General features: G+C 49.8%; 1 protein-coding gene across 1 annotated transcript in view; it reads right to left on the reverse strand.

Annotated features, from left to right (window-relative positions):
- Nucleotides 1-22,867, reverse strand: part of EEF2K (eukaryotic elongation factor 2 kinase) — a 40,766-nt gene that overhangs the window by 9,181 nt on the left and 8,718 nt on the right. The window contains exons 2-14 of the mRNA XM_037507434.2: nucleotides 20,328-20,649; nucleotides 12,559-12,659; nucleotides 12,036-12,096; nucleotides 10,901-10,938; nucleotides 10,322-10,493; nucleotides 8,996-9,145; nucleotides 8,591-8,723; nucleotides 8,221-8,348; nucleotides 7,371-7,572; nucleotides 5,709-5,776; nucleotides 2,440-2,517; nucleotides 1,548-1,610; nucleotides 84-218 (exon numbers count right to left, since the gene is read on the reverse strand). Of these exons, the coding sequence (XP_037363331.1) occupies nucleotides 84-218; nucleotides 1,548-1,610; nucleotides 2,440-2,517; nucleotides 5,709-5,776; nucleotides 7,371-7,572; nucleotides 8,221-8,348; nucleotides 8,591-8,723; nucleotides 8,996-9,145; nucleotides 10,322-10,493; nucleotides 10,901-10,938; nucleotides 12,036-12,096; nucleotides 12,559-12,659; nucleotides 20,328-20,573 (1,575 nt within the window). The 5' untranslated portion in view covers nucleotides 20,574-20,649. The remainder of the gene's footprint in view (nucleotides 1-83; nucleotides 219-1,547; nucleotides 1,611-2,439; nucleotides 2,518-5,708; nucleotides 5,777-7,370; nucleotides 7,573-8,220; nucleotides 8,349-8,590; nucleotides 8,724-8,995; nucleotides 9,146-10,321; nucleotides 10,494-10,900; nucleotides 10,939-12,035; nucleotides 12,097-12,558; nucleotides 12,660-20,327; nucleotides 20,650-22,867) is intronic.

A 22,867-nucleotide genomic window follows, 5' to 3' on the forward strand; every position in this document is an offset into this window, starting at 1 on the left:
CACCCCAGCGCTGCCCAGCCAGCCCGCGGGAGGAAGTGGTTAGTGAGGAGAGGGTGAGGGAGGTGCTGAAGTGGCCACCATACCTTCCCCAAAATGGACTTCCCGATTTTCTTTTCAAGGTCCAGAGAGTTAAGCCTTTGCACTTCCAGGGCCACAGCTGAAGGCCTTGGCAGGCGCCAGCGGGAGGAGTTGAAGAGATTCCATTTCTCCACACCGGCCTGCAGGGAGAGCACGGATGTGGTAGGCTTTGCAGGGGCAGCTGCTCCCACCACACCTGCCCCAGAAGGCCCCTTGGGGGCAGGACCAAGAAGAATAAATCCTCCTGATGTCAAATTTTTTGGACAAACAAAGCTCCATTTCTTATCACTGAAAGTCTACCAGCTCGTGAGCACTGAGGGGACAGTACAGCAGCAGGACATGGTGGCCACCACGGAGGACTATAGCAGGTTCCAGGAGCATTTTTTCCTCATTTACCAGTCTGGGCCTGATTGGACTCTAAGTTGCCCCTTCTCAGGGCCCCATACAAGGCACCAGAAGAGTCTGACCTCAGACTTTGCAGCAAATCTACTTTGCTTTCCTCTGTGCATTAACACAACTCCGGGGGCAACATCCACAGGGCAGCTGTGTGTGCACATGTGTATGCATGTGCATGAGTGTGTGTGCTCTTGTGTGCATGGATGCTGAATGTCCTATAGTGCACCCGGCAGCCTCCACAACAAAGAGTGACCCAGTCCCTGGGTGACCGACCCAGACCTTGACCCTTCAGGGAAATACTAGGTGGTAAATAAATACTGTGTGATAAGAAATCTGTTCCTGAAGGAGCAAGTCTCCAGCTGGGGTGATCAGGTGAGGCCCTGAGGAGGGGCCACAGGGGGTTCTGTCCAGGAGAGCAAGAGGGATTTGAGAAGTTGTGACTAGACAGTAAGAGGGACACTGCAGGTGAGAGAGACTTGCCTCAGCAAAGGCTGGAAGGTGAGAGGTTCCACATATGACTCAGAGTGAGCTAGAGAGGAGCTCTGAGGCCTGGTCTCCCCCCCGCCCTGCCTGAGGATTGCAATCACCTGAGTTGCCCCTCAGAATACCAGCCAGGTAACCTCAGTAAAAAAAAAAAAAAAAGCTGCAGAAATAATATATACATCTAAAAGAAAGAAAGGAATAAGAGCCAGTAACTTGGGGAGTTGCTAAGACCCCTGATTTCTCAAACAATAAACCTGTCTTTCTGGGTGGCTGCAAGAGAATGTGAATTCATACAGTAAGGGGCCTCCACGCCAGCACTGTCACCTGTGGGCTGTGCCTGCTGGAATTTCCCTCCAGGGTGGGGCTATCCTGGTCCTGATGCCCCCTCCCCACACCTCACCCCTACCTCAGGGTCCTGCCCAGGGCAGAAGCTCAAAAAGCATTTGCAAAGGGTCTAGGGCACTGGCTCTTTCACAGTCTTCCTTTAGAGATGTGTGAGGCACCTGGCGGGCAGCCCTGACAACAGGGAGAATAAACACCCAGGAAGGGTGAGCTCACAGCCACGACAAGGATTTCTTGGGGTACCTTACCTGTCCAGAGCTGCCCAGGCTGTCTTCATCAGACTCGTACCTCCGATGTCCATTTGAGTGGTCCTGATAGAGGCAGAGCAGAGTGGTCCAAAGAGCAGCCCTCCTCCCAAAAACAGATCCTCCCAGATCCTCCTCCTGGGGATCCGGTTCAGCCCTCCCAGGGGGCCCTCATCCTAGGGGAACCAACCTGGCACCCCCAGGGGAGGGGATCCGCCCACCCAGGAAGCTGGAACCCTGTCTGCCAGGCAGAGAGGATGCTGGTAACAGGTGTGATGGGCTAGTGTGCCTCGGCCTCTGTCACTCTCCCCGTGTGCACAGGTGGGGCTCCCGGGAAGGTGAGGATCTGGCACAGGGCCTGGGACTTGTCCTTTCTGCAGTCAGAGCTCCCACTGCCTGTGAGACCCAGCGCTCCCCACACCCCTGCCAACTGGCCTTGGCACTGAGGCTCAGATTTGATACAGGAGGCCTTCTAAGTGGCTGACACCTCCCAGCTACCTGTGGTAACCCCTCACCAGGATGTGGCCAGGAAGATTCCTGGGGAACCCATCCTCTGGGGTCTCCCTGGGGACTGCCAGAATCCTGTGCCTTTGGGTCCAGGAGCTCCCACCTCACCAGCACCATTGGCCTCTGGGCCAACATCCCCTCTGCTTAGCGACCAGAAGCCCCAGCTTCGCCCTGAGCTATATCCACCACTTCTAACCTTGGGCCTAATCCCCCATACTCGCCCTCTTATAAGCCACAGTTCCCTGCACTTAGCTTTGTCTGAAATGGCATTATTCATTAATTTCCTTGTTATGATCTCACCACCCACCCACACGTTGCCCCACCCCCTTCTCTCTGATAATGAGGGGAAGGGCATTCAATTCCCATTTCACGTAGGGGGGCTCCCTACGTGTTCTCGGGAGTCTGGGTCGTCCAATTCAGTCCTCTTCTCACTGGGGTATCCACTGTCTCCACTGTTCTCAGAGTCCTGTGGAGAGAAGATGGTCCTAGGGTCTCAGTGTTCCCCTGAGTACCTGGTGGTCGTGACACTGAGACAGCACAGCCATTGTGTCCTCTCCTTAGTCCCCTCACTTCCCTCCTGCCTTGCTGGTTGGGTGACAGGGAGCAGTAGGAAGTAGTGGTGAGGAGCTTGGGCACTGGAGTCCGACTACCTGGGCTCAAATCCTAGCTTTGTGACTTGCCAGCTGTGACCTTGGGCACTTGCTTAACCTCACAGCTTTGGCTTCTTAGGGGACTCACTCCAGCCCAACTCAGAGGGCTGAGGACGAGGCCAGGGGTCACCTGAGCATGCATTGTGCTGAATGCTGTTATGAAGAGTGATGCACCACTTTCATAGGCAAGAAAAAAAGGCTGGTTTAGGGGATGTGATTCATGGACAAAAGTCACATGGGTGACCGCATATTCACTCCAATTCTGCCCTCTGCCAAAGCAGAGGCACCGGCAGAGGGCACTGGACATAGTCTTTACTCTTCTAGATGGATGTTCAGCTCTGAAAGGAGATCTGGGATCACTTAGAAGCTCAGCAATTGATACAGCCTTGAGTGCTGGCACATCTGCATGTCAGTTATATCACTATTCGGTTAACACTGCCCGCCCCCCTTATTTATTTTACTAAGAAGTATTTCAAACACCCATATCAAATTGTGAGAATACAAAAAATGAACTTGGGTGCCCCTACCACCCAGTTCTGGGCCCCCATGACTTCAGTTTTTTTCTCTTTTATATAGTGCTTAGATGTTTTGGGATTTTTTAAATATTTTTATTTTTAAAGGAATTAAAACCCTGCTGTCAAAATTCAGACCCCCTGTGTACCTCCCCCTCCAGCTAAAACCACTTTTGTGAATTCATACTTCTCATTATTTTTCTTTACATAAACCATTACTATTTTACTTAAGTAACTATGTATTTTTTCTTGTGTAGAAGAACTGGGGTACAGGCCAGAGGTTTGGGGTGGGTGGGTAAAAGGATTCACCAGAGACAGAGCGGGGAACAGAACAGGTGGATCTACTGAAATCCACTGCTGAGGGGAGCAGCAGGTGAGACAGGTCTGCTGCACCATGTGGGTCACCACCCTGGCCAGGGATTGAACTCTAGCTGTAGCAGTGATAACTATATTTTTCAAGAAGCCTAATGTCACCAACAGAATGTAAAACCCTGATCATGTTCTTGACAGATGGGAGTTACATAAACACACTGAGTGATCCCTCTACCCCAGGAGCTGCCTTTGTTTCTAGAAGCCCTACAGACTTCCCTCCCACTGCCTTCCCCACAGCCTTTGCTTTATGTGATCTGAAAGGCTGTTCTTTTTTTTTTTTAATATTTCAATTTTTAAATGAAGTATAATTTACAGACAACCAAATAGAAGGGTTCAATGTGTTGAGTGAAGGCTGTTTTTGAGATGGGATAAGAGTTCTTATCTGGAAGCAGCCAATTTCTTGCATACACAAACACAACACCCCCCCCTCCCCCTGCCCCGGCTCACCCACCCCACCCCTAATTCCAAGCCCCTGCTTAGCCCATGACCTTTGGAGTCACTCCCACACTGAGTACGCTGAGTTTTATTCAAACCCCAGCTCTGCACTTCCCAGCTCTGGGACCCCAGGCGAGGCAGCCACCCCCTCCAAGCCTCAGTTTACTCATCTGAGAAATGGTGAGAAGACCTACCTCCAGGTGGGGACTGTAAAGCAGCCAAACACAGCAATAGAGGGTGGTTGAGGCTGGGCAGCCTGGGTTTGACCCCTGGCTCCATCACTGAGTGAGTGACTTTCCCTGTCTGTGCCTGTTTCCCCGTAAATCAGGGCTAATGAGGTACTACCCAACCAGCTGCTACCACTGGGGCTAAGATGCAGTGGTGACAAACAAAGGTAGTCTATACAGATATTGATTTAAAAGGCTATATATCTGAAACCTATTCTAATGTTATAATCCAATATTAAATCAATTTGAAAAAGAAAAAAGAGCAGGTGGTTGAGGGATGGGTGACAGCGAGACTTCTCACTGTGCTAATCTTGGGTATCTTTTCCTTTGGAGCCATGAGCATGTATGATCTATTCTAAAATTCTATAATTTATTCTAATTCTCGATTAAATCTATTCTAAAGGGAATAAGAAATAGCTACCTCATAGGGCATGTAAAGATGAAATGAGAATAGCTGGGGCCTCCCTGGTGGCACAGGGATTGAAGACAGTGCTATCAAGCTGTCCACAGCCACTGCAGCATGAGTTTGATCTCCAGCTGGCCAGGGAGCTACCCACATGGCACAGCAGACCTCTCCTGTCTCACCCACTGCTCCTCTTAGCAGCATATTTCAGTAGATCCACCTGTTCTGTTCCCCACTCTGTCTCTGGTGAATCTTCTCACCCCCTGCACCTCTGGCCTGTACCCCAGTTCTTGTATGCATAAATAAATAAATCTTAAAAAAAAAAAAAAAAACGAGAATAGCTATCAAGCCCTTAAACAATGTCTGCCCATAGCAACAATGTCACTAGCTGTTCTTTCATCTATGTTTTCCATGCAAGAACTCTGAAAAGCAGGCAAGAGTGAACTGCAACCTTTGAAGTAATCTGAGGGTGCAGCTCAGATACCAGCAGCATGGTATTTTTGCAAAATCTGGGTTTGAACCCTGGCTCCATCACAGAAAGACTAAGCACGTGGCTTAATATTTCTGTCCAAAAAAATTTTAATTTGATACCATTTAATTTTTAATTTTTTTAATTTTTAATTTTTAATTTGATACCATAATGTATTTGTCTGAATGCAAACATGATGTCTTCAGTTTCTTACCACTGAGTTACCCAGAGGCTGCAGGAAACCTGTCCTGTTTATCTCACCTGGGAAGATCACAGCTGACTGTGCTGTAAGTGATACATCTGACACCCAGCACAGCCCCTCCAGCCCAGACAGTGTCCACACCCCTGTGGCCAAACCACCCCAGGGCCCAGCCCAGCATTTACCAGGAGGTTGCATAGTCTGGATTCCCTCTTCTCTATCTTCTAAGGATCGAAATGGATCCAGAGGAAACTTCTGCTTTGGGCAGGAGGCTGTGATTCATCTGCAGCCCTGGAGCACCCACCTCTGGATCTGAAGATTCACCCTCAGTGCCCACTGGGAGTGAGTCTCTCCTCCCAGCCCTGCTCCCCCATATCCCTCTCCACTCACCCGGTGGTTGTCCAGATGGTCGTGGTCTCGGGGTGCTATGTTGTCCATGTCGCCGAAAGCAGGCCAATCTGGGCAGGGAGAAAATGTAGACAATGAGCTGGTTCCACTGCTGGAATAGCTCCCAAGGCCACGTACAGCCTAGAGCTGCCTGCACCTGCCACTGAGCCTTTTTTATTTTATATTTTTAAAGGAAAGGGCAAAAACGGGAGAATACTGTGTGCACCTGGGGGCTACAGGTCTTCCTCGAAAACACCCTCCACCACGTCTGCCCTGGCTGGCTGTGGGGCTCTGAGCAAGCAGCTTGATGGCTGTATCATCCAGGTACATGTGTGTGATATGTTTTATCAGCACATATGCCTGCCCCCGGGTCAGCCCTCCAGGAGGCGTGGTGGTAAAGGAAGAACAGCCATTTGTACAAGAACCCAAAGAGTTGCTATAAGTGAAACCTGGGATGGCTTAGAACCAGCCGTCTCCTGTGGTTCCCATTTGACTCCTGCCTCGAGCTCCCACGAGCCAAATCCAGCTCATCTTCTGGGCTGGGTTGATTTAGATTTTGGCTTTTTAAGAATGTTTTTTACAACCATTCGAGTTTTGCCGGGGAGGGGGGAGAGAAGAAGATTCAGTAACATGTGAAAATCAGATGAATGCTATAATCCAATGCCCATGGAGTTTTCCGGAACATCACAGTCATCCATTTAGGTATGATCTACGGCTGCGTGCAGGCCAGCCTGAAATACTGGCTCTTGGCCCTTTGAGAAAAAGTTCGTTGACTCCTACTCCAGACCATAGCTGAGCCTTCCAGAGGTGTCTGGACAACTTCTTTAACACCTGACACCAAAATCCTTCCCTTCTGCTCCCCCCATGGGCTTTCCCAGCTGAACAGTCACCTCATCCTTTGAGGTTTTTAGGCCAAAACCTTGGAGTCTGCCTTACCTCCCCCCTTAGTCTGCAGATGCCATAGCCACATCATCAGCAAACTGTCACTTTAACTTTGGAAATGATCATTTTTTTCCCCTCTGGGATGTAATCAACTTCCTACAGTTGAACAGTCCTCAGATGCCTGCCTAGTTGACCATGACAGCCTATTTGCTTGAGATACTACACGTCTTATTTGTTAGTGTCTTGTTGAGAATTTCTGCATTGGAGAGATCTAAGTGAGGTTTGAATGTGGTTTTATTTTTTGATGCCTTGTCAAATTTTGGTATAAAATTTTTGCTAGAAATGTTACCCTGCTTTCTACAATAGGGTTTGTGTGTGTGTGTGGGGGGGGGGAGTTAGAATTTAAGCACTTATCATGTAGGATCCTTAGCCTAATAAGGGCAATGTAAGAATGTTTACTTAATGGGCCTGCTCACACTATTAGCGGACCAATATTACCTCTGCTTGCCAGAAAATCAGGGTATCATATACAATGTCCATTGGATTCAGAATATTCAGAATATATTGTTTTTCAAGTGCATCCCCTTGACAACTCTTCCTTTATAGGGGTTGTTTTTATAGCATTTGGATGACCTGAGTCTTGAAAGTCTGTTAAAGGAACTCCCCAACACAGCTACCTGGGCCATGCATCTTTTTAGTTTGTGTCTGACTTTCTAACCTAAGGGCAAGTCTACCTGGTGCCCGTCCTCTCTAATCACGACCAGGGGCCAGCCCATCACTCACGGAGGTGGTCCAGCTTGTGGCTGTGTGGCGTGGCTGAGGCCGGGGAGGAAGGGAGTGAGTCAAAGGTCATGTCACTCATGTTCTCATCTCCAGAGTTCTCTGACAGGCGGCGGAGCAGAGGGGGGCGGCTCCCAGAAAGGGTCCTGACTCGGGGGCTCCCACACTTTTCTTCTGTCCCCCTCAAGATGGTCTTGGCTGATTGCTGGGGAGAGTAACAGGAACACTCAGGTCATACAGCACCCTCTGGGGAACAAGGAGAACTCTTCCTGTTGTTTGCTGTTGCCCCCAGATTGGAGGCTCTTTCAGCCATAGCTCTGATATACATGCCTGTTTAGGGACTGGCAGAAAATCTAAAAATAGTCAGGGAGATTAACCCAAAGGCCTCTAAGAAGGGCCTGGCAGCTAGCACTCCCTGAAGAGCTTTGCAGTCCTGAGCTAGGGAATACATGTCCTTGTACCGAGAATCCCAGCCTGGTCTTTGCCAAATTCTCTTGTATCTGGTCCACATAGTGAGAGTGGGGTAGGCACATCCTGGACCCAGCAAGGTGCCCGGAGAGCCAGGACCAACTCTAGTCCAGCCACCGATCAACACACCAAACAAACACACGCAAACACACACCTCATGCACCTTTCTTGCTACCTCTGCACACCTGGTCTCCTCACTTAGGTCAAAACTGGGCCCAAATCAAGCAGATCCTAGGTGCTCTATTAGTGGGATCACTTGGGAGGGCTTCGAGCACTGACTTGGGAGGAGGGGGGCTCTGATGGGGCTGAGATCCTCGCAGGAAGCAGGGCTGGTCCTGGCAGCAGCTGGGCCATGCAGCCCAAGCAGGTCCACGCCGGCACCTACCAGCAGCTTGGTGTTCTGATTCACTGCATCCCTTTCTCTTGGTGAGAGGTCGAAGGGAGCCAGGCCCATGCTCTTGCAGATGCGGTTGCAGGCGTGAGAGTAGAAAAAGAGCGCCATCCCCCGGACACCTGTGGACAGGGCAGCAGCGTCTGGGACTTTGCTTAGTGATGGGGCAAGCAGTGCCTGGCACCACAAATGTGGCAGGAGCAGGCATAAAACGGGCACAAGTGGTGGGGTGAGATGTCCCAAGGGCCCATCTCTATGATTTGGGGGGCATGACATATCCTCTGGGCTTATTTTCTTGGCTGTACAAAGAACTTGGCAATCAGGGAGGAGAGGTGCAGAATCCACAGCCAGCTTCCCCGCCTACCAAGGTTGCCATCTCCGAAGTCAGTGCCCGTCTCGGTGTGGATCTGCGGGTCGGTGTAGAGGTCCCCCACGCCCTGGATGTCTACCACTATCAGCTGATGGCCGGAGCGCTCAAATGTAAAGTGGCTGAAGGCCTGTGGGGATGGGAAGGCAAAGGTGGCTGCAAGGGAGCAGGTAGCGGGCAGTGTGGGCACTGGCTGGGCACTGCTCTGAGAGGCAGCCACACCCCAGCTCTGCCTGTGTGGGGGCCTTTTTCTGCAAACAGCTGGACAGAGAAAATGACAAAGGAAGGGCCCTGAGACTGGATGGGGTGATGGGTGTCCCGTTACAGGATCTTCTTCAGTAGTTCCACGCAGTGGGGGTGTGGCCCCCACACCCACAGGACCCTCCCCTCCAGGGGCCTCACCTGCGGCGTCAGGCGCATGTTGTCATCACGGACAAAGCCCGAGTTGGAGTTGTACTTGATGTACTTGCCCTCGATGTAGTGCTCCAGGTGGAAGAGGGGCTTGCCCGGCCGCTCCTTCAGCTCCACCACGCACATCTGCATGATGTCCACCTGGTGGGGGCGGGGGTCAGGCGGAGGCAGCGCCCAGCCAGCACCCTCCTCTGGTGAGTGGCCAGAGCAGAGGGTTTGGGTGCCAGACTGGGGTCCCCTCCTGGCCCCATCACTTTCTAGCTCTCTGTGGCAGAAACTGCTGATCGCCCCCAGAATCCTCTTTTTCTTTGAGAATGAAAATCCCTGCTGTGGTCTAAATGTGTCCCTCCCCAGATTCACTCTCTGGAATCTTAACCCTCAGAGGTCATGGTATGAGGAGGTGGGAACTTGGGAGGTGATTATGTCTTGAGGGTGGAACCCCAATGAATAGGATTAGTGCCCTTATAAAAGACCCCACAGGGATGTCTCCCGCCTCCTGTCAAGCAAGACACAGTGAGAGGTGGCAGTCATGACCCAGAAAGTGGGTCCTCATCAGAAAGCCACTGAGGGCCTCCCTGGTGGCACAAGGGGTTAAGCACCGCACTATGAAGCAATCTGCAGCCTCTACAGCACGAGTTCGATATCCCTGGCCGGCCAGGGAGCAACCCACATGGCGCAGCAGACCTCTCCTGTCTCGCCCGCTGCTCTCCTCGGCAGTGTATTTCAGTCCGTCTGCCTGTTCTGTTCCCCACTCTGTCTCTGGTGAATCCTCTCACCCCCCACACCTCTGGCCTGTACCCAGCTGTTGTATGCATAAATAAATAAATCTTTAAAAAAAAAAAATGAAAGCCGCTGAAAGATGCCTCGATCTTGGATTCCCCAGCAATACATCTCTTATTATATGCCATCTAGTCTGCGCTATTTTGTTACAGTGACCTGAACACTTGCTACAACCTCAATTTGGTCCTGGTTCCAGCCATGCCTGCAGCTAGACTGTCTCTCAGTTACAGAGGCAGTACATTCCCTTTTTGGATGAAGCCCATCCAGTGGGTTTCTGTCATTTGCAAACAAAAATCCTGGTTAATAGATCCCATCTGTGAATGAGATAAAAACATTCCACCCTTAAACATCAGAGCTCTATTTTTAAGAACAAACAACTCTTTGCATATCAAGTACTTGGTTCATGAGCTCCGTGAATGGTGGTTACTAGCTACTGTTACGATGGTGAAGAAGGAAATCTGTGACCATCATCCTCATCTCCAGACACCGTCCCCGGCTGCCCTGCTGTGAGGAAGTGGCGGGAAGTCTGCCACGCACCTGTTTGGGGGGCTTGTGCCGATTGTACTCTTCTCCCCAGAGCTTGGCCTCCATCTGCAGACGCACGTCCTCAAAGTACACGTCCCTGCCCACGGACTCCATGTAGCGCTTGGCCACGTAGTTGGAGGCCCCCTTCCACTGCTGGGCATGAAGGAAGTTGGAGAGCTTCTTCCTGGGGACAGAGGCAGCCGGGCACCTGGGCATTTGGGCTCACTGGGGACTCACCCCTGGGTCCTCAGGACAGGGAGATCCTGGCTGACCTGGCAGACTGGAGCCAGGAAGGAAACGCAGGTGGGTGAGCAACCCACACCACGGCACCCTTCAAAGAGCTGGGGAAGGGACTTTTTAAAGATCTCCTATCGCATATCCCTTGGCCTTCAACCCCCAGAGCAGAGATCGGTGGGATACTCCCCATTCCTGCAGCCAACATGGGGTCCCAGGGAGACAAATGAGAGGAGCCTCGGCTGCAAGAAGCAGAAGTAGCTGTTTGTTTCTGGGAGATGTCAGGGATGTCTCAATGCCCTGATATTGGGAAGCCTGAGTCTGGGCTGGTCCCCAAGCATAGGGGAGTTCACTTACGTCCTGAAGCACTCCCTCATGGCTCCTCGGCCGAAGGGCTGCAAGACATCAGATGGGGGTTATCAGCCCCCACACCCTACCCACAGGCAGTCCTGAACCAGGAGATGTTCCCCCTGAACCTCACCCATAAGTGGGTGCCCTGGATCGCATCTGAATCCTAAATCCCTGGGCCCTCCCTCCTCTACCCCGGCACCAAGTCTGATAGAACTTCCAGCCCGAGGCTGCAAGGATGACTAGATCATCCTGTTCCCCTACCTGAGCTGAGTAGAACACCCAGGGAAGGCAGATATTATGGGACAGGGGAGGGGGAGACAGCACAGGTCAAGGAGTGTTTTTGCAGCCCTGTCTGTAAAGGAAAAGGGGGCAAACAACCTAAATGTCATCAACAGTGTGATGGATAAATCAGTTACTTCTGTTCATTTGATGAAATGCTACATAGCAACAAGAATGAACAAATTACAGCTCCAGCAAAAATAGGGAAAATGAATCAAGGCTGGCAGAATTCCGAGTGGTTGGTGCTTATCCTCGGGGGGAGAGTAATAGCACTGAGAGCATCTTGGGGGGCTGGTGGGCTGTGTTTTGACCTGGGTGCTGGCTACACCACGTGTTCAACTTTGTGAAACTCATCAGGCTTACACGTTTCTGCTTGTGTGATACACTAAAAGAAGCCTCACAAAGCATTCCTTACCCTATTATGCAGGAAGTACTCTATTTTCTAGTCTATTCCTTTTTTCAAAAGGCTGCTTGCAACCCACTGAATTCATTTAACAGCTCAGTAGTAGGTGGTGACCTGCAATTTTCGAAAACTGATAGACACACAGTCAACTGATTTTCCACGAGAGCGTTGAAAAGAAGCTTTGAACATGTGCTATGTGATTAAGATGTGGGGTGTCCAGAGCAGGCAAATCTACTGAGACAGAAGGAAGATTAGTGGTTGCCTGGGGCTGGGCTGGGGGGAGGTGAGGGGTTTGGGGTCTCACTGCTCACAGATGTTTCTTTTGGATATGCTGAATGTTCCAGGATGATTGCACAGCTCTGTCTGTACCACAAACCACCCGAAGTTAGAAAAGTAAAAAAAAGTGGGTGAGGGAGAAAAACGCCCACTTGGCCCTCCAGGACCAGAGGCTCTGCTCACCTGAGATGCCATCTTGATCAGAACCTCATCTTCCAGCCACTCCCTGGTGACAGCATTGTACCTGTGGAGAACAGGACCCACTCAGGGCTCAGGGCCCACAACATGACCTTGTCACTCACTGGATAAAGGTGAGAGACCTTCCTGAGCTCCCTGATGCTATGGGGGTCAAGCCTACTCTACACATAGGCCCAGCTGACCACTGCCCAGTCTGGATCCCTGAGGGGCCACGAGTGCTGCTGCTCCACTCTCACCCAACTTCATACCAGCAAAAAACACACTTCCATTGCCTCCAGCCCCTGGGTGTTTGTTCTGCAACACAGCTCAGCCTAGATGGTCACTATGTAACTTCTCGGACCACTGTGAGGTCTGAGCACATGCGCGCATGCTCAGGTATTAGCTGGAGTTAGCCCTTCTCCTTGACCCCAGGGGGACTTGGGCCTCACTGACTGTGAGCAGAAGGGACCCACCCTGAGGCCTCCTCCAGACCCGGGGACCTATAGCAATCGGCGGACACACTGCTGACCTGTGACGCGTGGCACACTCCGTGGCAATGTCTTCGAGGTGGAACTCAGCCCAGGGGTCGGGCATATGTTTGGCCTTCTCGATGGCCTGCTTCCAGGCTTCCTGCCAAAGGCAAAGGGAAGGTCAGGTGCAGACAGGAGCTTCTGGTACAGGCAACCCAGCCTCCTGTGACTCTTTGAAAAGCTGGTGTGCTACCTCCAGCCTCTGTGGAGGTGTCCCCACCTCCCCAGAGTCTCCCCATTTCCCTTCATCTGAAAACCACAACTGACATTGAGGTAGATCATTGCAGGCTTTTTTCAGATAGCCCTTGGAACTTTATAAGCTTGGTAACATGACCATGATTTGTATTTTTTTTTATTTTTTTAAAGATTTATTTTATTTACTTACGCATACAAGAACTGGGGTGCAGGCCAGAGGTGCAGGGGGTGAGAGGATTCACCAGAGACAGAGTGGGAAGCAGAACAGGCAGATCTACTAAAATACGCTGCTGAGGGGAACAGTGGGGCGAGGCAGGAGAGGTCTGCTGTGCCGTATGGGTCAGCTCCCTGGCCAGCGGTTGGGGATCAAACTTGTGCTGCAGTGTCTGACAATAGCTTGATAGTGCTGAGCCTTAACCCCTTGCAACACCAGGGAGGCCCCGACCATGATTTTTGAAGAACAAAGGATAACTGTGTACACTGCTGGGTATAATGGCAGCATTCAAGTTTGAGTAAATACAGAAAAACATATTTTATAACATCTATTTGGCGAGTATAACAGTGATTATTTCCAGAAGGGGCCTTAGGGAGCCGCTGAAAGCTTCCTCATGTAAGACCCAGAGGGCTTTGCTTGCTGTGACAGTAAGAGTGATAGGAAAACGTGGCGACAGCCACAATGTCCTATGAGGCAAAGAAAGTGCGAGCACGTTATCACATATCCAGCCTCCCCCGATGCAGTCCAGGAAACTGATGATGATTAAGGTTTTCCTTATTTTTATTTTGTACCCTTGGGCTTTGAAGAACCAAAGCCTTTATTATTTAATCATGGCTATGTGTCCCTTTTTATGAAAACCCCAGGTCACTAATTCCTATACTAATTATCATCAAAACTATTAGCCTATTTATTCAGCCAATAGCACTACCCTCCAGTCTCCTCAGCCTCCTCCTGTTTTGCAGACAGAGGCTCACTGCCCGATGCCAACGTCCCTCTCTGTGTCCTCCATCTGCCAACAGGCCCTCGTGTTGCTGGAGGTCGAAAGCTTTCTGGACCAGATGTCTAGGCTTCACTTGCAGATAATTAAGCCCCAAAGCACAAAGAGGTTCACCTCGTCTGGTATGCACAGAGCTTTTTGTCCGGGGGTTTTCCGGGGGTGGACGGGGATGTCTCTCCCCAGTGAGTCATCAGCTCCTCTGTCATTCCTAGGTGATAACTGCCCTTTGACCAACTTGTGAACACCGCCCTTCGAGAGATGAGGCAACCACCGAGGTCTGCCAGGAAGGGTGTGGGAAGCAGACGTGCCATGGCTGGGGGCAGGGGCAGGGAGACTGCTGAGTTCTAAACCCATAAACATTCGCTCCAGCCACTACACTTCTGGGGACTCACCCGGCCCATGCACCCCTGCACAGCAGCACCAGATGCTCACAGAAGTGTGGTTTTCAGTAGTAAAAGACTAGAAACAACCTTCCTACCTGGCCTCGGGGGACTGGCCAGAGACATTACGATGCTTCCACACAATGACATGAAGGCCAGTGGTTCAAAAACACAAAATAACAAGATGACACAAAATATATTCAGAAAGGGCACCTTCAGACATGGCCCCACCATTCACCAGGGCAGGAGGTGAAGGTGTCAGCGCCTCGGGGTGCTCCGGACCCCAGAGCAGAATAAACGAGCTGATACATATACAGTGTGTGGAGGCACCACTGCCTGAACCTGGGGCCTGTTACGAAAGTTGTAGCTGCTATCAGCTCACATGTGCAGAAACGGGAAGCCAGAGGCCACGGTGCAGTAGAGATCTGTGGTAAGCATTTCTGTGAAACACAGAAGGTCCCCTCCAAACAGTATAAGGAATATTTCTGGAAGAATAGCCCCCAGGAAGACAAGGATCAGAGGCAGGAGTCTTACTTTTCACTGTCTACCATTTATACAGTTGGAATTCTTTTTACCGAGTACATGTATTATTTACCTATTATAAAATATATGCATTTTTAAGGCTCGCTTAGATATATGTATAAGGAGATTTACTACATCACTATTTGTAAAAAAAAAAAAAAAAAAATCCTAAACAAAAGGAACCAAAGTGTCTATCAAGGGGGCTAAATAAATCCAGGTGCATGATGGGATGGAATAAAATTTTAAAAATGAGTGAGCTCTATGTGCTGGCATGGAAGGACCTCCAAGATAGTCTCTGGCCAGGAAAATAATTTCTCGAGTTAAAATTTCCTACTTTATTAAAGAATTAAAACATAGATATGCTGCTTATGTTTCATATGTTTCTTCTAGAAAAAGGAGAAATGACAGAAGACTAGAAAGGGGTGTAACCAGTCCTAATCCAAAGATAATCCCAGTTGGCAGGTTGATGTACTTCCCTCCAGGCTCAGGGTGTGTGTATGTGTGTGGTGTGTGTGTCAGACATAGAACATTTTCTGCTATTTAAGTTGAACAGAAGCACTTTCCCACATTCATGATAAACTATAAACATCCTCTGATTGGCTGCCCGATATTCTATGGAGAGGGAGGCCACCATCCCCCGGGGACTCGGGAGGAAGGCACTGGCCTTGACAGTGAGGGAACATGAAGTTCACAATACATGCCAGGTACAGGCGGGGTAGTGCCCCCTTGGGGGAATGCCAGTTGACTAGCAAGTTGCCAGTTGACAACCAAGTTGTTATGGCAACAGTAAATAAAAGAGCACACCAGGTTTGGGGAGCTCCAAGAGGCTTGGAAACTGGGCTGCTGTCTCCCTCTGAAGTTGCTACGGGCAACAGGGAAGCCACAGAGCCTACTTCTTATTCCCCAGGAGGGCAGCGAGGATGGACTCCACCCTGGGTTTAAGTGGTCATTCTGCCAAGGGCAGGGAAGGCCAGTGGACGCACCTCTGGCTGAGCAGTCAGGGCTGACCACAAGCCGAGAAGGCCACTCATGAAGAGAGAACTGGAGCAGAGAGATCTGTGCTGGGCGCTGCCCTGATCCAGGGAAGTGTTTTGGCAACTCTGGCAAGGTCTTTTTTTTCAAACTCCACTGAATTTCTCTCTTTGCATCTTGATCTCAAGTGGTTTCATTCACTTTACTTTTAAAACTTTGTCCTTAAAAAGAAAAACAAAGGAGCTGCAGACAGCTAGCTTCATAGGTTGCATCTTAACCCCTTGCGCCACCAGGGCTGGTCAGAGAGCTAACTCACATGGCACAGCAGACCTCTGCTGTCTCGCGCCTCAGCAGTGTATTTCAGTCGATCTGCCTGTTCTGCTCCCTACTCTGTCACTGGTGAATCCTCTCACCCCTACACCTCTGGCCTGTACCCCAGTTCTTGTATGCATAAATAAATACTTTAAAAAAAAAAAGCAAAACAAAGGGAGAAAAGGTCTGCTGGAGCCCCCAGAAGGAACAAGAAGGAAGGGCAGAGGAGACAGTTACAGAAGCTGAAAAGTGGGTCCTCAGGGCCCTGGGGCTGCCAGTTTAACAGACTGAGACATTAGCTTTAAGAGTTTTCAGGAGAAACCTCATGAAAAGAGAAGCCGATTCTAGAAGCCAGGGGAGGTGTGGGCTACACAGAACCCGGGAGCAACCCCGGGAAACCAGGGGGCACACCTACCCTGCCGGAGGATTAGGAACTGCCTTGTCCGGCAATGAGCTTTAAAAAGGGGAAATTTACTGATTTGCTAGTTTGGGGGAAGAGCAGGCACCATGCTGTTTTATTTTTTTCCTTCTTTTTTAAAAAAAATTTTAAGATTTATTTATTCATGCATGCAAGAACCAGGGTATAGGTCAGATACGTGGGGTGGGGGTGGGGGGGCGGTGAGAGGATTCACCACAGCCAGAGTGTGGAGAACAGGGGGATTGAGTGAAATACATTGCTGAGGGGAGCAGCGGGTATGACAGGAGTGGTCTGCTGCACCATGTGGGTAGCTCCCTGGCCGGCAGCCTGGAATCAAATCCATGCTGCAGACAGCTTCACAGCGCTGAGCTCAACCCCCGGTGCCACCAGGGGAGGCCCCATTTTTTTCCTTCTGAAAACATCTTTTTCTGCACACAAGTAATATGTACATTAGTTTAAAAAGATTCCAAATGTTTAAAAAATACATAGAGTGTAGGTATTCAAAGTTCCCCTAATGGCACTCTCTCCTCCAGAGAGGAATTACATTTCACTATGAATTGTTGGATGCAAATTTTTCCACCAGTTTTGCGATGCACATACTATTACATGTGCATATGTATTTTTTGAAATAAAAATAGGATTGTGTTTTTAAATTTTATTTATTTATTTATATATACAAGCACTGGGTACAGTCAGAAGCGCGGGAGGGTGAGAGAATTCACCAGAGCCACAGCGGGAGCAGAGCAGGCAGAAGGACTGAAGTACACTGCTGAGGGGAGCAGCGGGCGCCAGGAGAGGTCTGCGCGCCATGTGGGACCCTCCTCCGGTGGCTGGTGAGCAGCCGGGGATCAAACCAGTGCTGCAGAGGCTGCAGGCAGCTTCGCAACCCAGCGCTCAACTGCTGCACTACCGGGGAGGCCCAGGATTGTGTTTTTTAAATTGCTTTTTTACTTAATAGCATATCAAAATAAAACAGCATATGAAAATAAGAAGAGATGGTCCTTATTATGGACCAGCTCTGGACCAAAGGTTTTCCATATAATTGTGTGTGTGTGTGTGTGTCTACATGCTATTTTCAAGTCAAATCACATAGCAATATCATTTTTGCTTTAAAGTAAATGCAGCATTCTGTTGTAATTTCAATAGACCCATTCTAATGGACATTTGAGTTGTGTCCATTTTTTCCCTATGATAAACAATACTGCAAAGCTCATGTTTTAATATGTAAATACGAGCACTTACACAAATACTTGTGTACTGGTTCTCAAATGAGGGCGGTACCCCATCAACCGGCTTTGCAAATACATCAGGGAGACATTCTGGGTCATCACAATAAGTGAGGGGAAATATGGCATTTAGCAGGATAGTCAGCACCAGGGCATGCTGAATTTCCTACAATATAAAGGACAGTCCCTTCCAGTAAGGAATATGCCAAGATGCCAATAGTACCCACCATGAGGATGTAACAAGGTGGTCCCCAAGGAAAGGGGAAGTTTTAGTTTTCCTGGTCCACCCAAGAAAGGGTGGAGCTGAGCAGGGAGGAGGAGGAGAAGCTGGAGAATGAAAAAGCAGAGAGATGGAGAGCAAGGAGGAGGCCTGGAGGAGCGCAGGGAGCAGAGAGACATGTGAAAAGGCTGCATCTGTGTCTCAGCCTTGGACTTGCACCAGCGACTTGGGGGACATTGAAGGAGACACTTGAAACAGACGTGGGTGAGAGACCCGCGGGGAGGCTGACAATGGCAGCCTTTATCTGGACTCTGATATTGCTCATTTCCTTCCAGACTTGTCTGGCCCCTTTCCTATGGGTCCCCACCAGAAGGTGTCTTAGACTTGTGGCAAGCTTTTGGGCCTCAGTGGCCCTGTTTTTGGGCCAACCCTATTTGGATGGGCATCTACCCTCGAGGGGATGGGTAACTTTGGGTGCTTGATTTGGAAACTATGTTATCTATTCTTTGCCTTTTCTTCTCTTTATTGCACACTAATTAAAGCTCCTTTCCATGAAAGGCCTTATGCACTAGAGTATGTTTTGTCTTGATGTGGAGGGCAGGTTTAGGGGTTCTAGGGTGCCCCTCATTCTGCACTGTAACAGGGAGACTTTGGTTGAGGATGAACCTGGAGATGGAATTGTGATCTAAGTTATAAATATGCATTTTTAATAACCTACTATGGAATGGTCCACAGTGGGTTATGTTTGAGGTAAATACTGTCTGTCACTGACTCCAAATGAAGCACAGCATGGCTCCCAGCACTGGGGATGAGTGAACAGCCCACAGAGTCCTGCTCCCCAAAACTCATGCTCTGGTGTCACACCTGTAGACAAACCTCCCTTTGTGGGTCACTCATTTTGTTTCCTCTAAAGGCTTCACCACACTGTGTTCCATGGGCAGAGACTCTGTCTTCGTGTCTGAGACCCTTCAGCTCCTGGGCACACTTAAGGTTTGCCAAAAGGCCCCAGCCAGGCTCTGAGTGCACATCTGGGTGTTCAGGCAGTTGTAAGCAGAGTCCTTCTGAGGGGTCTACCCCCAAGATGCCACCAGGACCCTCCTTCCCTGGAAGCAGCCCCTCTTCTGTGACCCCCACCTCCCACCCGGTGCCTGGTAGAGCTTGCTGGACCAAAGATGGGGGACACCTGGCTTGGGCTGAGACCATCACATTTCTTCCCCTGGAATAGGGCTGGAGAGGGTCGAGTCTGTTTTTACACATGGGCCCACCTGTAATGAGGGGATGCTGGGGTTCTGGGGGGTCTACATGTAGGCTGAGGGCCTGAGAAGAACAGAGAACAGGCAAAGAGAGATGGAGGGGTGAGACAGAGAGAGTCAATCCTGTTGCTTTCTAGTTAGTTCCTCAATCTGTTGCCTGTGTCCCCAGAGCCACTCCTGGCTTACTATAATAAGGCCCCTCGAGCCCAGGGGCTGTGTGGGCTGCTCTGTGCCCCTCCAGGCCACTCTATCCCCTGGTGCAGGCCTCCTTGGAATCAGCGTCTCTGGCCTGCCTGACCTAAGGAACAGACAGTTCTCCAGGCTGCATTCCCCTGGGCAGGGCGTGTGTTTCAGAAGCCGCTGGGGACAGGGAAGTGGGGCAAGGTGCAACCTGACCCTTCAGGGGCCCCCCAACCTCACAGGGGGCCCGTGAGGCTACTTCTGAGCTGCCTTTCCCAGGGTAATTCAGCCGAACTCTCCCAACTGTCGCCAAGAGCTGAAATGATTCGTTTTCTAAAAATGAATGCTGAAGTTAGAGAAGAATGGTTTCCATTTCAAATCCCAAAGTGGCCATAGTGTTTTCGCTTACAGTACTAACAGATACTTACTGTTGGCGGGGATTAAATCCAATAAGGATAACAGTGTTGCATTCTTAATTATTTCCTTGTTGGTTGTGATACAAAAGTCCCTTTCTCCTGTTCCTTTATGCCAGCTATGCCTGGTCTAAGTCCTAACAAAATAAACACCCTTTCCCTCATCTAGAGGAAGGATGCTGAACCCTACAAGTGGCATTTTTTTTTTAACTGCAACCCACATAAAAAACAACATTTTTCATCATGCCCTGGGCCCACATACACATACATTGGGATGAAATAAAAATATTTAACAACAGGTATGTTCTGAGTAGCTGGCCATTGGCGACCCATCGGGTCATGGCGACAGTAGGTACGATGTTCCAAAAAATCAAGATCTTCACAATTTGCACAATATTGCTCACCAATATTTTCTATTCTGTTCTGTTCCATTTCTTAAAAAGCCAGTCAAGGTTTTCACAACCCAGTAGTAGGTCCCAAGCAGGAGTTTGAAGGGCACTACTCCCAAGCAATGAAACTGTGTTTCAACTCAACAAAATCCTCTAGCCTAATAGGCATATCGCCTCAGATCCAGAATTTAGAGCATCCTCTGGGGTTTGAAACACAGGGAAGACCTCAACCAGCAATCCCCAGTCCCCACCCCAGGGGGCAGGTAAGCTGGGGTGGAGGTTGGGGGGCCACTCACCTTGAAGTGGAAGGAGCCTGCCGGGGAGCTGCTCGAGCCATAAAGCTCACTTTTCCTTAGGTCCCCATAGTAGTTGCTGACCTTGGAATTGACATTCTGGTGTGACGCCAGGTCCTCAGTGATGGGGCAGATGAAAAAACCCTCATCATCATCGCTGTCTGCGTCAGAATCACTGTCGTGGCCATCCCGGGAGGTCCGGCAGCCATCCACGCCTTCCAGGCGGAAGATGAGGTCCTCCTCTGCCATGGTCTGGGGGCGCCCCTTTTACCCGCAGGGTGCGCTGCACAGCCAGAGTCTCTGGGTGAATGCAAAGCTGATGGTCCTGTGAGGGGAGCAGGAGAACAGGGCAGAACAATGACCAGGTGCTGTGATAAGTGAGGCACATATATACACAATGGAATACTATTCAGCGATCAAAAAAGATAAACTTGGGCCTCCCCAGTGGGCAGCGGGTTGAGCACATCGCTGTGGAGCTGTCCGCAGCCTCTGCAGCGTGGGTTTGATTCCCGGCCAGCCAGGGAGATACCCACACGGCGCGGCAGACCTCTCCTGTCGTGGGCGTTTTCAGTCAGTCTACCTGTTCTGCTCCCCGCTCTGTCTCTGGTGAATCCTCTCACCCTCCCGCACCTCTGGCCTGTACCCCAGATCTTGTATAAATAAATAAATCTTAAAAAAAAGATAAACTCATGCCTTTAGCAGCAACATGGATAGAGCTAGAAGGGATTATGCTCAGTGAAATAAGCCAGAAGGGAAAAGGAAAATATCAGAGGGTTTCACTTATAGGAGGAATATAGGGGAACCAAATAAGGGATCAGGGGAAAAAAACACAATAAAAATGAAAACAAAACCAAAATAAACCGGCAACTATAAATCAGAGACATTTTGCAGGGGAGGGGGAGAGAGGAATCAAAAGGAGGGAGGGAGGAGCACAAGGGACTATGGTGATGGAGCACGGGTGAACTGGTGGTGGAAATTCTATGGGGATTACACCTGAGAAAAGCAAACATTGTACAAGAATGAACAATGATGTAAAATATACATAAATTTTTTTTTAAAAAGTGACGGCAGTGCAGTCTGTGTCATCTTTTTGGACTGTGGTTGATGGGAACTAAAACCCAGGAAAGCGAAACCATGGCTAATGGGGGGTGACTCTACTAAAACCATTGAATCGTACACTTCAACCAAATGGATTGTAGGTTTGTAAATTATATTTCAATAAAAATAAGTTTAAAAAAAGATAGTCCAAGAAACCCTGTTAAATGTAAAAAGCAAGTTGGTGATCCTCTTAGTGTTCAAAGAAAAAGCACATTTGAAGCTCAATGAAAACTTCCTGAGGGCCTCCCTGGTAGCACAAGGGGTAAAGCACCGCACTATGAAGCTGTCCGCAGCCTCTGCAGCACAAGTTCGATATCCCTGGCCAGCCAGGGAGCAACCCACATGGCACGGCAGACCTCTCCTGACTTGCCCGCTGCTCCCCTTAGCACTGCGTTTCAGTCAGTCTGCCTGTTCTGTTCCCCACTCTGTCTCTGGTGAATCCTCTCACCCCCCCACCCACATGTCTGGCCTGTACCCCAGCTGTTGTATGCATAAATAAATAAATCTTTAAAAAAATAAAAAAAAGTATCTCAACATAAGATATATTTATATTTTAACCCACTATACACCTATACAACATAAAATCAAAATTTCAGGAAACTATTCTTAATCTTACTTTGTACAATGTACTCTGCTATTTTCAAGTCTACTCTTCTATGTATTTTTCCCTTTTATTCTTTTTTTTTTTTAAAGATTTATTTTTATTTATTTATACATGCACTGGGTACAGTCAGAAGTGCGGGAGGGTAAGAGAATTCACCAGAGCCAGAGCCAGAGCCAGAGCGGGGAGCAGAGCAGGCAGAAGGACCCAAGTACACTGCTGAGGGGAGCAGCTGGGGATTGAACCGGCGCTGCAGGGGCTGCGGGCAGCTTCGCAACCCAGCGCTCAACCGCTGCGCCACTGGGGAGGCCCTTATTACCCATACCTATTTCTTAACTCAGTTTGAAAATCACTGGTCTAGGTGTCAATGCTGAATTTGTCTCTTACCTTCCTGGCAGGACCATGGCCACTGGCCTGTCCAGTGTGAATCACCTAATCAAACATTCTCAGGTCCTGTGCCCTCTTCTCTCCTCTCTGGGCAGCTCCCTGCCCCAGCCCCTACAGCACTCTGGTCGGTCCTTGGCCATAATTCCTGCTGACCGAGGTAGCATGTGCCTAGTCATTGCCCCCTGGGGGCCAGGCTGTGCCACGGAAGGGTCACAACCATAGCTTGGCCTGCTCCTCCGGGCCGTGCAGTGCAGTGGTTAAGAGCCTGACTTGGGAGCCAGGCTGCCAAGGGTATGAATCCTGGCTATGCTGCTGGTGACCTTGACCAAGTAAATTCACCTTGCCAACTTCCCCATTTTGTCAGAAGAGCTCAGTGGGATGTGGCCTCACCCCTGGCCATGTCCCACCATAGACCTGACATTCTCATCAGCCCGGGGAAAACAAAACAGCTACAGAC

The sequence above is a fragment of the Talpa occidentalis genome, unplaced genomic scaffold, assembly GCF_014898055.3.
Source record: "Talpa occidentalis isolate TD23 unplaced genomic scaffold, MPIMG_talOcc4v2.1 talOcc4.12, whole genome shotgun sequence".
In the NCBI taxonomy this organism is placed as follows: Eukaryota; Metazoa; Chordata; class Mammalia; order Eulipotyphla; family Talpidae; genus Talpa; species Talpa occidentalis.